The sequence below is a fragment of the Triturus cristatus genome, chromosome 3_1 (genome assembly GCF_964204655.1).
Source record: "Triturus cristatus chromosome 3_1, aTriCri1.1, whole genome shotgun sequence".
NCBI lineage: Eukaryota > Metazoa > Chordata > Amphibia > Caudata > Salamandridae > Triturus > Triturus cristatus.
Window position 1 is genome coordinate 506,175,362 of NC_140583.1, and position 17,018 is coordinate 506,192,379.

General features: G+C 45.4%; 1 protein-coding gene across 1 annotated transcript in view; it reads right to left on the reverse strand.

The window, feature by feature from the left end:
* Window positions 1-1,778: 1,778 nt before the first annotated feature.
* Window positions 1,779-17,018, reverse strand: part of TTLL13 (tubulin tyrosine ligase like 13) — a 433,768-nt gene continuing 418,528 nt past the window's right edge. Inside the window, 1 exon segment of the mRNA XM_085644394.1 lies at window positions 1,779-2,253. Within this exon segment, the coding sequence (XP_085500520.1) occupies window positions 2,241-2,253 (13 nt within the window). The 3' untranslated portion in view covers window positions 1,779-2,240.

Consider the following 17,018-nt stretch of genomic DNA (forward strand, 5'->3'; position numbering starts at 1 on the left):
TGAATATTTGTATATAAGGCCACCATGTCCACAGTGATGATAACATTTCGGCTAATAAGAAGGCAAGGTTAATGCAGGCTGTAGATAAAATGTTGTGCTTTTAGGAGGCAGCTCTTTTCCAATGGCTTAAACAGTTCTCGGTCACATGGGTTCACTTTGGGGATTTTTTCTGTTTAACCCTTTCTAGTGGGAGCAACAGGGAAGTATAAGGATTTAGCATGAGTGGGTTTCTAAAACAAAAAGAGAAGATAAAGTTGTATTAAAGTTCTCTGTGACATGCTGGTCACCTGGAGTTCGACTTACTGTGGAGAAGAATACAGAGTCTAGACATCTTGCAACAAGGCTTAGATTTACCTTGCTTCCACTGCCGTTAAAGCAACTCAGCAAACAAGCCCCAGGAGAGTATTTGTAATATGCATTATCATTCTCAGTAACTCATTTTCCAGCTTTACCACACAACACCACTGTTGGCTCCAGAATAGGTACCTCAAAGACACAAATGGACTGAGACAAACTCATAATTCTGTACAAAGGTATAGCTTTTCTCGCTGAAGCTGACTCCAGAAGAGCTGTAGAAGCCCTGGCATCTCAATCATACCCCCCACCATGCTGCAGCCTAATGGATCAAGAGTCTCAGCAGCAAAGTGTTAAATTTGTGCACCACCATATCTGGCAAATTATGTCCACACTGCCGGTGGGCAGGGCCGGACTGCCTACCGGGCGTTCTGGCATGCTGCCAAGCTGGGGGCTGATGTCACTGCAGTGGGGGCTAATTTCATTGATGAAGACCAGCGTGTGCTTCGAAATAAACAAAGCAAAACGAATTTCGTTCAGCACACGCAGGTCCCCATCAACGAAATCAGCCCCCAGCTCGGCAGCATGCCATAACGCCCAATAGACAGTCCGGCCCTGCCGGTGGGTTATCCATCATTAGCTGTAGAGACCTCAAAAGGCTACATACAAAAAATGCAGCAAAAGACAAGACGATAAGCCTCCTCTTGTTTTGATTCTAGGATCTGCAAATTGCTTCAACCCAAATAAAGCAAGCTCCTTTACTCCTGCCTTTCAGGTAGAAACTGAAGACCCTCAACTTCAAGCAACACATCACCCATGTGTATGTAACCCTCCAGATGAGGGATCACACTTGTCCTGCCTACATCCCTCTGGTTGCTAGGATTTGTAAACCACGAAGGCCAGAGTTATAAACCAATGTTGTGCTGTGAACAGTCTGGTGCGTGTGTTTTTGTGCGGTTTTGAGCTTCTTCGCAAGAGTATTGATCAAAACCGAGTGTTGTGTATGATTTCTTGAGCGTTTCAGTACTGGTGGTCATGGTTGGTGGTTAGATCTAGAAGTGTTTATTGTGTCCAATGTGTGCAGCTTGGTGGGTCGATGAAAAACCATTGGTTCGAAGACTGAAAGAGGGGTGATCGCCTTGCGTCTCTTCTAGCTTGGAGTGCTATATTCCATTCAGGTATGATTGTGTTTAATTGAGTAAAGTTGCACTGAACTAAAAAGCTCAGCAAGTTTAAAAGCAATTATTGGTGTTCAGGATTTCACTTACCTGGGGTCATGAAAGTTGCATAAGAAACTGCAGTGAACATAATAAACCTTGTCGAATATATCGCTCAATTCGAAACTTTGTACGTATTTCCTTGGCTTGTACCACACGGTAGAGCAGACCTTAGCACTTTAGTTGAGTGGGGGTTTATTTCAGTACACTATGGTTCTGTATTGACAACTGTGCTGGAACTGACAGCTATTAACTTAAAATATGAACTTTATTAAAAAATGTTTATTTTAATCACATAAGAAAATGATTTCCCTGCATTTTGTTTAGCCCTTGTGCTAATTAACATTCTGCGTGAATGTGCTTGTAGATAAAAGAAGACAACAACACCGTCCTGTTGTGCAGTATACTAATTACAAACGTGATATCCCTTGTTAGTGGCAAATTAGTATAAAATGTGCTCTATTACTCCAAGGCCAAGCGCCATCTTGAATTTCCTCCAGGTTACAGGCGTTTTTTTAGTTGTCCTTGTAGTGTGAACAGTGTCATTACATCACGCACTTCCCCATCTTGACTTCCTTCACCGGCGCTCTGGTGAGCAGCTTACAGTTTCTTTCTTGCAGAAAATACCCTGGGTGTTTATTTGGCACAGGTACCATCTTCCACCGCTTTAATCCCAGATTTCCAGAGTTTCTCTGATATCTTCCCGGCATAAAACTATTGCTTGGATATTCAGGTCCATTTCCTATGAAAGAAGAACGGCATCATTAACTCTTATTGGTATAAAGTGCCATCATCGGTTACGTGCACCTTTTAAGCACTATGAAATAAGGGGTTGGGCTAGCACCCGACCGAAGGACACACAATGAAAACACGAACGTGCTACTGCTACTGAGCATCGTGCTGAACACAAAATATGCACTCAATTGGTGGATTAGCCTATTGGAAAAAAAGCCAGTTTGAAAAACTAAAAGTGAACATTAAATAAATATTATTAGCAAATGGATTGTAGTTGCAGACTGTGCTCAAAGGAGAAACACGGCCATTGAAGAGACGGGCACCGTTTACCAAGAAATCTTTCTACCATAAAAAGAGATATCTGATAAATATTTCCCACTGTTTTTCTGTGCTTATAAATGTAAAAACAAAGGAATGCTCGCCAATAAAAACCATAAAGGTACTACTGAGTTAAGGGAACACTCAGTAGTACCTTTATGGTGTTTATTGGCGAGCACTCTTTTGTTTTCACATTTATAAGCACAGAAAAACAGTGGAAAATATTTCTCGGGTTTCTCTCTTTATGGTACAAAGATTTCTTGGCAAACTGTGCCCGTCTCTTCAATGGCAGTGTTCCTCCACTGCTGACACATTTTCACTCACAGTCTAAAATATCATTACGAGTAGCATGGTTTGCACCAGGGATCAACTCTTCAATATTGTTTCATTGTTGTTCATTTATTACAGGCCCCTGAAGAAGGGATAGTTATATCCCGAAATGCCTTGGGCAAGGAGGGCAAGATGACATTTTATGTTCATTGCATAATTACAAAATATTCTTTTTGGATATTGTTTGTTCTATGTTTGACATCATTGAATACAAATGATCGTTTTATTTCGAAAATACAAAAGTTATTTGTTCACTTTATATAAAATGTGACAATTTTCCAGTTTTCGGTTTGCTGCATTTGGTATTATTTACCTCTGAATAATATAGTTTCATGCCTTCGTTGTCAATTGAGAAAAATATATACTTATAATTTCGCTGTGCTCCCAGTATACTGGTGGTTTTCCATCAGCAGATTTGCATTGCACCAGGGATTCCCAGCAGAGGTATTTCTGCATTTTTCTTTTTACCAGGCACAAATCATATAGGACTTACCTTGAGGACTTTGCCCTTGCTAAATTACCTGGAATTATGAAGTCACATGCGCATGCTTCCTCATGTTATACCTCATTCAGAATTACCAATACCACCAGGGTCGGTAACACCTGGTTCGGTACTAGTGCTACGAAATACCGAGCCATCCAGAATGATGCATGAGTGAGATAATTTGCACGTTCTTATTTGCAAATCATTCAGTTCTAAACCACGTGTATTGATTGCCAGTTGCTGTCCATATATGATTTTATCTCTGATGCTGAGACTTAGTTGATGCACAGAGAAGTTCCAAACAGTAGGGAAGTGAGTCAACGGAAAACAGAAACAAGAGTTGAAATAAGATTGATCCTCAACACGGTATTGAATCCCAAGAGATACACCTTATATTGCAAACCTTGGACACTTCACACGAACGAATGTGATGCAAAAAACATGCACTTGGTAATTAAATTGGAAATTATATTAGGACCTCCACAATGCAAGAAGAGGGAAGGAAAACAAAGAACTGAGTACAAACAAAACATAAAACCTTTTACCAACCCATACTTTTAGAAACAAAGCATCAGATGAAATCCCTATATGGGCCAGGACACTCTCCAGCTAGTTAATAAAACTACCCTCCCAGGAACCTAGTAAAACACATTCTTCCCCACAGGAACAAAATAATGGGTAAAGGGGCTACCCAAACGCGCCCACCATTCTGTATAAAAAATGTTTCTCCACTTTCCATTGGCTGTAAGCACGTGAGCTCAATACTCAAAGTCAGGCCGTAGGTGGTCAGGCACGATGGATGAAGCCTCTCCAACACAGACACGACACAGTGAAAGGATATATCTCAGTGGGCAATGAAGAATGATACATGATACAGAGGAATTGTGCCAATCAAGCTTGGCCAAATCAACCTACTTAGGGATCCCAACAACTGTAGGAAAGAAAAAACCAACAGATTACAACATGTAGTCCATGCACTGAATTGTCCCCAACTCATCTTTCATCAGGTTATCGTGTCTGTGTCTGTATCTGTCGAGTCGGATACGTCATTGGAATCGTGATCTGTGTGTCTCTTCAGCTAGGGCCGCATGTCAACCTTAGATGCTCAGCATCTGTGTCTCTTATCGTTTGGTCATGCTCCCAGGCAATCAGCTAAATCTCAGAGGACTGTGGAAAATGAGGCATTCACCAATGTTCTACCTCACTGTCACCCAATACCACACTGCATTGAAAGTTTCAAAGAAAAAGAACTTGGAGTCAAAGAGGTATACACAAATGTAATGGAATGCTTGCAAAATCGCTGGGTTTGCGACAAAAAAATGAATTTTTCTAGGATGGTACTCATGAATATTAAGTATAAGAATATCGGGGCACACTAATATCGTAGGCAAAATATCAAAAGGCAATATAAACTGAAAGGTAAGTGCCTTGAGAATTTGTCTATGATATTAGCATACCACAATATCCTGGAGTCCAAATTTAGGAACCATAACTTTTTCTAGCGCAGAAAACCCATTTTACAAGTTTGAAACGTTTTTCCAATTTATAAAATGGTTTTGCAACCCATACCAAATTGCAATTGGGAAAGGACATAAAATGGGGAGTCATTGCAAATTGTGGTTCGCTAAGGAATGTATCAGTGGTGGCTCCTTCCCTATGGCCGAGGAGCGTCGCTCTACTGCTTCTGAGCAGTGCAAAGTAAAGGAAATATAAAATGATAATAACTTTGAGTTATAATCATTTTATGTTTCCTTTGCAGGAGGGCGGGGCTGCTCCTCTTCCGGAGCAGGGCAGGGCATGAGTGGTTTGCCTACTCCTAAGTGCGCAATGACTGGTTAACCAGTCATGCGCACTTTCCACGTTCTCCATGCAGGGTGCATTATAGACTGCGTGGAGAACATGCCCAGGCCCCAATTCCCTGCTTGACAGTCAAACCAGGATGCTCAAAACCAATCACAACGCTGCAGGTCAGGGGAGCCTGGGTGCAGCGTTGTGATTGGTCAGGGGAGCCTGGCTGTTCTTCCTGGCTTTCTGTTCCTCGAGCCCCATGAGGAGAGCAGGAGCAGAGAAGTGGGACCCAGCAGCAAGGTAAGTGTATATATATTATTTTTTTGGTATTGCGCAACCCCGCGCTATAGCGCCCGCCTCTGCGCCCGCCCTGCGACCCGCGAGTCATGCCAGCCCCTAGTGTCACTGGTTTGCAACTGCAATTCCAGTCGAAAACCATTGAACAGTTACCAACATCTCAAAGGAGGTGCCAAATGATCCACAAAGGGGAAAGGGTCATCCCTTAGGGACCCGTTTCTCTTTGTAAATTCTTTTGACAGCCTTGGGGTAATAGACAGTGGTATAGGAGATCCTGCCACTTGATGTTTCCCCAAATGAAAACCTACTTTGTTAAAGCAGCATCAGTTCCTTTAGAGAACATAAGTTGCTTTAAAAAAAGTTTTCCATTTAGGTATGCTAACAAAGGGATGGTGGCCACCATCCATGTATTTGCAGTTAATATGGGGTGTGGGGGTTGTAAGTTTCACCCTGCTTAATTAATACTCATTAGGCAAGGCAGTCTGCAACCGTCTGTGAAAGGTGATTTTGAACACAAGTTATTACTACACAGGTCTCTTTACAGGACAGTGAGGAATATGCAGGAAAATCTGTCCACCAGAAAATAAGTTACAATAGGTAAATGTAGTCTCCTGATGGATACTACTTCCTCTTGATTCCTCACCTCAAGCATAACCCACCATGAAGCAGCAGTGAGGAGAGCTTATTAAAACAGGAAGCCATACAGATCATCAGTAGCAGTGCAGCCATTACCTCTCACTTGAGCAGCTAGACAATAATGCTTTGCTAACGTGTGTAATAAATGGCAACTGACAGCCTGGTATATATTGGCTACTAGGATGCTCAAGGACAAAGCAGTAGAGGCTGCCATGACCCTCGTGAAATGTACATGAATATCAACCAGACGATCTTTCGTAACCAAGGTGCAACAGTTCTTAATGCAAAGAGTTAACCAACGAGAAATGGTACGTTTGTTCGCTGCTTTATGCTTGTTTTTCCATGAAAACCACCAAAAATGTGGTAACCCGCTCAGTCTGGCCTTTTACAGTCACAGTAACAGAAGGCAGCGTGCCAAGGGTCCAGCCTGTGCAACCAGTCCTCTTGCTTAGTATGGTCGATGGTGGCGGGGAGGATGGAAGATTGACAGACTGGCTCATATGGAAGGCAGAAACCACCTTTGGCAAAAGTATGTAGCAACAACCTGTCTGGGTAAAAGATCATATACGATGAACGGAGCAACAGGGTCTGCAATTCCCCACACATAGTGGCTGAAGTAATTGCCCTAGGGAGGCAGTCTTGAGAGTAAACAGGCGAACAGAACAAATATACATTGGTTCAAAAAGCAATGCCATGAGAAAGGTCAGAACCACATTTAAGTCATACTGTGGAGCAACACAGGACATGAGTGGAAACATGTACAAAAGAGTCTATAAGAATCAAGTCACAGTGATGACAGTGGTTTATGAAGGCAGACATCACACCAAGTACTCTTTTACTGTGGAGACTGTCAAGCTCTGATGAGAACGGGAGAACGCAAAGTTCAAAACATCTGATACATGAGCCTCAAGAGGGTCAAGCCTACAGCTTGGAACCAACAGACAAATTTGTCCCAATGCTCAGGAGAAATAGACTTATCAGCTGGTTTCCCATGGGCCACAATTATGTCTGTCGCCTGTGGCAGAAGATTTAAAATGTATAATTGGCACCACTCAAGTTTCAAGCTTGGAGACGCCTCGACCACACTGTTGTGTAAGCAGAACTGCCCTGTCTAGAAGAGGTATATTTTGTGAACAAAGGCACCCCGATATTTAAACCTGGGATGATCAATAGTTGTATAAAGAACTATGGTGCATAGAAGGCCACACGGGTCCTTGAAAAGCCTGAGCTAATATGATTTTGGGAAAGGCAATAATCAAATGTTTTACCTGAGCTAAATGGTAACAGACTGTTTTGCAAAATACGCTGGGACAAACGATTATCATTGTGTAACATTTCTTAGCTTCATAAATGGTATATAAAAGAATACTGTTTGAATACTAGTTCCAGTGCTTACAGAACAAGTGCACGGTGCGTGGTGTGATGAGTGCTAGTGACATTAAAAGAATACATTGCATTGACAACATTATAAAAACTCCATGTGTGATTTAAACAATTAAAGGATTTTTTTGTTGTGAACGTGTCGATGGCGTTTCGATCTCATTTGTTTGAGATCGTCATCAGGACGAAATGTGAGCAAGAAGAATCTAAGGATGATGAAAAACAGATTTAAAAACGTGGTCCCTATATACATAGTGTAAATAACATTCCTAATACTCATGCGCAAGAAACAAATTCAAAACAAATCAAGGGAGTCAAGGAACCCACACTCTCTTGTGTTGGGTAATTAACAGTGGTTGTGTTGTCTGATGGGACATCCACTACATGACATAAGATGGAAGGACTGAAAATGTACTTGCCTTTTGTAACTCTCTTTCTGGTATGGACTCTAGTCAACCACAGATTCCTCACCTTCCGAGTAGCCCATATGGGTGCTAGTCCCATATGCTGACATCAGTTCTTTTCGAGGCTGTATGTGCTCCTAGGCGCAGAGCCCCAACAGCAAATAACCTTTGACCAGTGTGCAGAATCCTAGACTTGAGATCTTATTAATGGATAGAGTCCAATTCACAGAACGGGGAGGATGGGCGGGTCAGTGAGGAATCTGTAGTTAGAGTCGCTACCAGAAAGAGCGTTACCAAAGTTAAGTAACTTGTTCTTCTGATAGGGACTTATGACCGCAGATTTTTCACTTTTGAATAGACTCTAGCGCAGTATCTATTAGGCGGTGGGTCTGTGAATTGGCTCAGACCAAAAAGTCCTATTTAACCGAATGAGCAAAATTCCCTTCTAGAAGAACCTGGCTGTCCAGTCAGTAGTGCCTTGTGAACATATGGAGTGAAGCCCATATACTTAAATAATCAAAAAGAATGAATCACTTAGGTAGTTTTCCACAGTCTCTTGGAATTTTTTTGATGAGGACCCACAGCCATACTGTAACGGTAGTGGTATATCTTGGTTCTCCGCTTATTTGATTAAGTGGGATGAATCATGATAGGGTCTTGGCACCTGAGTGTCTCTTTCTCCAGGTGTTCATCATCCTCCACCAGGAGGGAGACTGTCTGGTGTGCAATAGTCGTGAGTGGGAATAGAGTTTGTAATAATAAAAAAAATATATATATCTTCTCTCCTGTGTAGTTTGTTTTTATTTTCACAGGGAAGGGATAAGGTTAAAAAAGTGGGTGGTGATTAATTGGATAATTAAAGGTCCAAAGCACCTGGTCAGTAGTTGGACGACATGTTTCAGCCTGTGTCCCCCAAAAGGGTCCGATAGCTTTCTTCAGGACCACAGGATCCAGCCATCTCAAATTTTGAGGGGCTGTGATATGTAAGGTGATTCTCTCAAGCTATTAGGGCTACAGGTTGTATTTAATGCCTCTTATGGACATGTGGTAATAGGCCTTAATTTGGTCTATTGCTGGAATCTATGCAGCTCCTGTAGGACGCAGGGAGCCAGCAGGGACCGCAGGGGCCTTCAGGGTCCCCCGTGGTCCCCAATGAAAATGATGGGTCTACTGGGTAGGACCAGGGCACTCAGTATTCTGGCCAGGCCCTGAGGGATAGGGTCCTCGGGTCAAAATCAGCCTGGGAGGGCGCCCCTCCATTTTATTTTCTAAAACAAATTAGAAAAATAAATAAATATAAGCTGGCCTGGGGGATGGGGTCACTTGGGCAGGAAACGGCCCACCCTTCCATTCTAAAAATGCCTGGCCCCGGGAGATGGGGAGCCACCTTCTTCACCAGTACTGAGCCAGGGGGCGCATTTGCAGAGAGGTGGATAAAGGGAGTATGGCCTCTGACGACCGCTCAGCAATCCAGCTGTGAGTCTTACTGGAGGTAACAGTGGGTAGTTGGCCATAAAGGACCCTTCACAGCCAAGGGGACTTCATCTACCAACTAGTATGCGCCAGGAGGTGTGTTTGCAGAGTGGTGGAGGAAGGAGGCGTGACCTTCGACAACCGTCCCACCTGCTGTGTGGGACTTACTGGAGTTAACTGAAGGGGTAGTTGCCCCCCCCCCCAAGGACGTCCTTGGGGGCCAACTACCACTCCTCCCACCTCCAGTAAGTCCAAACAGCGGGATTGCTAAAAGGTAGTTGGAGGCCACGCTTCCTTTCTCCACCACTCTGCAAACGTGCCTACTGGCGCACTACTGGTTAGAGATTGAAATCCACTTTACTCCTGAGGGACCTTGGGGACCAAAAAGCCCTCCTGGTACCTCCTGCAAGTCCTAAATAGAGGGATTCCTGAGAGCTGGTCGGAGGTCCAGCCCCCTTTCTCCACCACTCTGCAAACGCAAATGCAACTCCTACTAAAAACCATAGAAATTCGCTGAAGAAAACAGTGAGTGAGTGAATGTGAGAGTGGCTGTATGGGTTAGTGTGTGGTTGTGTCAGCAACTGTATAGGATAGTGAGTAGGAGTTAGTATCTGTTTGAGTAAGTGAGTGAGTGTGTGTATCTGTATGGGTGTATAAGTGGCTGTGTGATTGACTGTATAGGTGAGTGAATATATATGTTAGTAACTGTATGAGTGGATATGTGAGTGGCTTTATTAGTGACTAAGTGGGTGTATGAGTGGCTGCATGGGTGTGTGAGTGGATTGTGTATAGATCTATGAATCAGTGGGTGGGTGTGTAAGTACTGGTATGGGTCTGTGAATGGGTTTGTGAATGGTTGCGTGGGAGTAGGTGTATGAAAGATTCTATGGGGGTGTGAGTGGGTTCGTCAGTCATTCAGTGGATGATGCCATCAGTGATAGACTTCTATCCAAAGATTCTTTACCTTAGAATAGATACCCAAGAAACACTTACCTGGGGTAGGGTCTGAAAACTGATTAGACTAAAAAGTCCTTGCAGACTGAATGGGCGAAATGCTCATCACACAATACCTTACTTTCTAGACAGAGCTTGGCCAGTGATGTCCATGTGGCTGCCTGATAGGTATCCAGAACGGGAACACCGTGAGCTAACACAGTGGTCGCAGCCTTTGCCCTTGTGTAATGTGCCTGCAAAACTTCAGGGGGTTGTTTCCTGGCCAATCCATAGCAGATTTTCATGCAGGGTATAATTAATCTTGAGATGGTTCTCTTTGTAGTGGATGACACTCTGTGTCTGAAGGGGATAGTCACTGAGTGCACTGAGGGTCGCTAGCCTAGAAATAAGGTGCAGGCTAAACCAGATATGTCTCATTATCATGGTGTGCTATCTGATTGACCTTTCAGCCCCGCCCTCATTTATTCATATAGTCACATTACGTCATGGGGGACTCTACCACCACACAGTACACACATGGGTGCGCTCTCTCCTACCACCCCACCAACCTTGGTAAGGTGGAATATTACATTCGTCCCCAACTACAATATTATTGACAACACAAAAATGAAACTTACAACTCAGCAGACCAATCTACTGTACAAAAATCACCCAAAAGCCATTGTCATTCTTTGGGTACCCCAGAACTACACCAGGAAGTCATCCAGTCTCGATAATGATGCCATGTTACCTTACAGGTGCTACCGGGAGCAGTTGCTACGATCAGACACACTCGGAGAGCAACTTCCAGTGTCTGTGGTTGCAGGTGAGTCAAGCTAGGAAGGACTTGACAGCATCTGTTCATCATCATTTCGGTTAGAACACTCCAAAGAAACATTTAAGCATGGTGACGAAATAGATGACTCCAAGTGTTCATTGTATCCATTGGGGATACTATACTGTTCACTGGGCCCTTAACCCTCCCTCCAGACTCTTTTGAAAAAGGGAATGTTGTGGGTGATCTCTTCATCTTCTTTGTGGGCAGTGACCATTGTACCTTTGAGAGACACTACAATCCAAGGGCGTTGTTCAAACGGGAGACGGAACTTGCCACCTGGGTAACGGTCTTTGAGATAGAAATAATCGCCCTGACGAATCGCGGACACATGAGCCCTTCGACAAGCTCTGGATCTGTCATTGGTGGCCTTCCTCCTGTTGAACACTTCAACGTCATCTATGGGATCAAAAACCCAGGTGGGGCGATGTGAGATGGTATCTGCAACAATACACCCCATGCAGGTATACCCTGGAGCACAGCCCATTGTCAAATGGGGAGTCTGTTGGTAGTCCCACAGAAATCCGTAAATGGCTTGTTCTATCGATTAGTTGTCCGCGTGGACTATGCAAATTATCCTGTTGAGGGTCTGCATAAACCACTCCACTTCAGCGTTTGCCTGCAGCCACCTCAGAGTCACTTTGTGATGAAGGCTATTCCATGACCTCAGATAGTCCATAAACTCTTGTCCATGAAATGGAGGTCCATCATCAGTCCTTATGACATTTATGATTCCGTGCATGGCAATGAATTTTCCTAACTTGGTGATGACTTCCGTTGCAGTCTGAGAGTTGACAATCTCCACTTCCGGGTATTTGGTGTTGTCATCTATAATGACCATTGTATGTCGCCCGTCAGGCAGATTACCGAAATCCAAACTGGCCTGCCTGCTGTTTCCGGGCCTTCTACTGTGATGACTGGAGAGAGTTGCTCTGAGGATCCGGTACCCTGGCACTAGTGGCACTACTTGGTTGCGTTTTCCACTTTTTCATCCATTCCCAGGAACCACACCTTCGCTCTAAGCCTACTCTTGGTTTTGACCACGCTTTGATGACCATTGTGAGCCACGTGCCCTACCTGAGGAGTGAGGCTTGTCACCAAACGTGGTCCTTGAAGAAAGCATCCTCAATCATCCATTGACAGTTCATGACGGACATAAAATAGAGAGTCAAATATCTTTTGTGCCTCCAGCATTCTTCTAGACCCGGGCTTCTTTAAAATGCTTCAATCATTGGAAAGAACAACTGCAATCACCACTTGCAAGAATTAATCTCCCTGCGTGGCTGTTATCAGAGCGTCCAAAACCAGTGGAAGTGGGCCAAATCGTTCTGCGACATATCGCACGTATACCTTTGTTGCCTCAGTTCCCTCTGCTTCTTCGGTGGTGGCATCATGGGAATGACAGGAGAGGTAGTCGGCGGGGTTGGAGAAGCCTGGGTGGAATTCTACCTGACAGTCACATTCTTGCAGCTGTAATAGCCACTTTTCAAAACGGCGGGTGGCTTTGACGTAGAATAAAGGCAACAGCGGCTTATGGCCTGTGGAAACAACAAAAAGGGTGTACATACACATATTTGTGGAACTGTTGACAGGCCCAATGTATTGTCATTGCCTCGCGCTCAATTGGGAGTAACGCTGTTCCGTTTCTGTTAAAGACCGACTGTTGAGGCAACCGGGGTCCAATTTTCATTCTTCCATCTTTGTAGTAGTAAAGCTCCAATGGCCAAGAGGTTTTGAATCCACTGTCACATTGGTGGCTTTTCTGGGATCAAAATAGGATAATGTGGTATTCGCCCATAGTGCTTCTTTGATTTGCTGGAAAGCTGTCTCTTGTTCATGTCCCCATTGCCACAGGGTGGTTGCGCTAGTCAATTTGCGAAAAGGTTGTGTAAGACCAGTGAGATATGGGATGAATCTTCCACAGAAATTCACCCTTTCAAGAAAATCTCTCACCTCTGTGATGTTGCAAGGTGCCGGAGCTGCTTGCAAATCTTTCACCTTCTCTGTATCCAAGGCGACTCCTTGCTTGGAGAACGTGCAACCAAAGAAACTGATCTTTGTTTTTAGGAAGTCACATTTTTCTCGGTGGAGGGTGAGCCTCACTTCCTTGATCCTCTTTTACACTCCCGAAAGTGGTCCTGGTGCTCCTTTAATGACTTGGCGTACTACAAGGATGTCATCGCTTACATTGATATATTTTTTTTAAACCAGATTTTTTTGATTTTCCAAATGGGCTCATCATATATATCATTATCAACATATCATATGTGTAGCATTCATATATTCTTGCATCCCTTCAATAATTACTCAGCAGAAGTTCAACACCTTCTCCCTCCCTTCCTTCCCCCTTGAGTTGCAGCCGCTTCCAGGTAACGTTCTACCAGTTAGGTGAGTGAGTCATGGGGCTTGTCTTTATTCAGTATCGTTTTATCAGCTATATCAGGGGTTGTGTTCAGATACTAATCTCGCCCCTGCCTTGTCAAGTCTGGGCCTCTTCTCTCCGCTGGTCAGGTGATGACGATCTTGTGGGGGGTGAACGCTCCTCTTTGGGGTCAAATGCTGCTAGCTCATCCACCAGTCGTCCCCATCCCCTTGCTTTGTCCAGTTTGCCTATGCCCCATGTTGCCTCTAGTAAAAGGATCCTCCCTTCTGCGCTTGCCCATTTTTCAAACTCTCTCTTCCAGGTTCCCACCCATGGCCCTCCTGTCGATTTCCAGTTCCTGGTGATCTCCTGTTTGGCCAGTACAAACGCCAGGTCTTGGAATTTCCCCATCGTTTTTGTCTTGGTCGGGTGTGGGAACCAACCCAATAAATAGTGTCCCGGGGTGTGTGGAATCTCTTTTTCTGTAATAGCTCATATTATGTGTAGCACCTCCTCCCAGAATGGGCTCAGCCTGGGACAGTCCCGTTTCCCCACATCTGGGGCAGGCTGCTTCTTCCGCTGGGAAATATCTTCTGATGCGTGCCGGAGTGAGGTATGCTCTGTGCAGAACATATTAGTTAATTAGTTTAAACCGTCCGTTTCAGGACACCTTCGGCGTCCTCTCTACTTTGGGGAGAGGATTTGGCCTAAGGGCTAGGGCGGTCAACCTCGAATCTGGGGAACTGGGTTCAAGTCTCGGCAATGAGTCTGGACATCCTGTGATTCTGGGCAAATCACTTAATCTCCCCTTGCCTAACAAAAATTAATGTGTCCTCATGTAATGCAACCGGTGCTATGTAAAGTGCTCTGATACCCGAATCGGGTCAAGTTTGCGCTACATAAAACTCTGTTAAAAAAACAAACAAAACATAAATAAATACTATAGTCTCCCAGTCTGTCTCCGGGATTGGGCTTTCCAAGTCCTCCTCCCACTGCAGCCGCAGCCGCTCTAGCGGTTTCTGGATGTCGCGGCGTATTGCTCTGTATAGGCAGGAGACCGTTTTTATCCTTCCCGCTGACAGAGCGACATATAAGCAGCAGTCCAGGGCCAGAGGCTCCAAGGGTCCCGTTCGCCAGTACTTTCTTATTCTATAGTGCGGGCTCTGTATTGTAAGAAATGACCTTGTGGTAAATCGTACTCTGCCCGAAGGTCCTCGAAGGGGAGCAACTCAGAGTCGCGGAAGAGATCGCCTATCGTCCTCACTCCTGCTTCCTCCCAGGCATCTAGACTCGCCCAGTTCCCCCTATGTGCGAGGTGTTGGAGCAAGGTAATTGATAGGTCAGTAGAGTAGGAGGTTCAACAATCTATGCACTGGAGATATCTAGCCCAGCATTCAGTCACCACTTTAGTCTATGTTGTGTCTCGCGTGGTCTGCCTCTGTACCCGCAACAGTATTTTTGCTTGTACTGCTGCTGTGGGTGTGAATGGTACTGTGTCCTATCTGGGTTCTACCCCGCTGCCAGCCATTGGATCAGCCAATTAATTTGCGCTGCCAGGTAATAAGTTTCAAGGTCCGGGACCACCAGCCCGCCAGTCATCGTAGAATGCTGCATCGTGGCTAATGCCACCCACCTGCGGTTCGTTCCCCAACAATATGATCGGAGAGCCCAGATCTCTAAACACCGCTTGCCGGATCCATACTGGGAGGGCTCCAAAGTAGTACAGTAATTGTGGCAAGGCCACCAACTTCAGAAGGGCTACTCTACCAGCTTCCGACAGTGGCTGGGACTTCCAAAAGTCCACAGAGGAGCGGAGAGACCTTATCGCTCTGCCCAAATTGCCCTATAACAGCTCCGCAGCCCTTTGATAGACCTTCACTCCTAAGTAGGCCAGGCAGCTGGGTTCCTACTGTAGGTTGCCCAACATCATTGGTGGGGGCCTATTAGGCATCACAGGGAACAATCTCGGCTTCTGTCAATTGACCTTCAGCCCTGAGAGACTGCCAAAGGTCTCCAGCATGGTTTAAGCGCCTCTCAAATTCTCGGCTGCGTCACAGAGGAATATCAGGAGATCATCCGTGTACAAAGCTATATGGTGCAGTATCTCTCTCGTCAGCAGACACCTGTAGTCCTGTCCGTTTCTCGCCCGGCAAGCCAGAGATTTCATAGCCAGAGTGAACAGTAGCGGGGATAGGGGGCACCACTGCCGTGTTCCCTACCCCACAGCCTGACTCCGGGAAACTACCCTACCTGTGCGTACCCTTGCCGTCGGGTCGGTATATAACAATCGTACCCACTCTGAGAAGCACAGTCCCACCACCACATAGAGGAAGGGCCCCTCCAGGCTGTCAAAGGCTTTCTCGGTGTCCACTGCAAACACTGCCACTGTGGTTCTATCATAGTCCTTTGCATCTATAATGGCCAGGAGCCACCATATGTTAATTGCTGTATTCCGCCCCAGAATAAACTCAGCCTGATCTGGATGAACCAGTTTTGCCATATGAGGCAACAGTCTGGTCCCCAAGATCTTGCTTAATACTTTGTAATCCATGTTCAACATGGAAAGGGGCCTTTAGGCTGTGCGGTCATGTGCCGGCTTTCCGGGTTTCAAAACCTGGATAATGAAGGCCTCTCTGGAGCTCTCCGGCAGAGTCCGTGCCTCACGAGCTGCACTGTACAGTGAGACCAACCTAGGCGCCAGCTCCCCCGCATATGCCACGTAAAACTTCGCTGGCCGTCCATCAGTGCCAGGGGTCTTATTGCACGCCATATGCTTAATGGCTGCCCGTATCTCCTGTATGGTGATATCCGACCCCAACACTTCTGTCTCTTTCAGCACTAGGTGAAGCAACTGCATCCCCACCAAATATTCCCGGGCTGCGGTCCTGTCACAATCGGCTGGGCTTCGGTACAGTCCAGCATATTATTGTGCAAAGATATCATTGATCTTCTCCTGTGCTAAATATCGAGTGCCATTGCTGTCGTCCAACTCTACTACAGGTGAACTCTAATTGGCGGGATTAGCTAACCACTCCAAGAGGAACCCAGTCTTGTCCCTCTCCGCTGATGTCGGGTCTAGGTACCTCTTGTAGTCGAAACAACGGAGTCTTTCTGTCTGTCGCGCTACTTCCTCCGTAGCTACTTGTATCTCTTTTTGTAACTCTGAGTTTTCTGGGCGTCTCTTCTCTAACTCCCAGAGGGCCTTTTCTGCACCCTCAACTTCCAGGAGGAGTGTGCGCCTAATTTCGGTACTCTCTGCAATGCAGAGGCCCCGCAAGACCACCTTAAAGGCGTCCTACTCTGCCATTGGAGAGGAGGCTGTCCCTTCATTTTCATGAAAGTATTGAGCGATCTTCTCCCAAATCCCTTCTCCAAATACGTGATCATCTAGCGCATCAGGGCAGAGCATCCACGTAGGAATTGCGGGCATAGGGTGCGCCCACTGTAGGCCGAGCATGACCGGATTATGGTCCGAGATTGTTCGGGATAGGTAGTCGGTCATGTGCACTGAGAGCTGTACATCCGTAGTGCA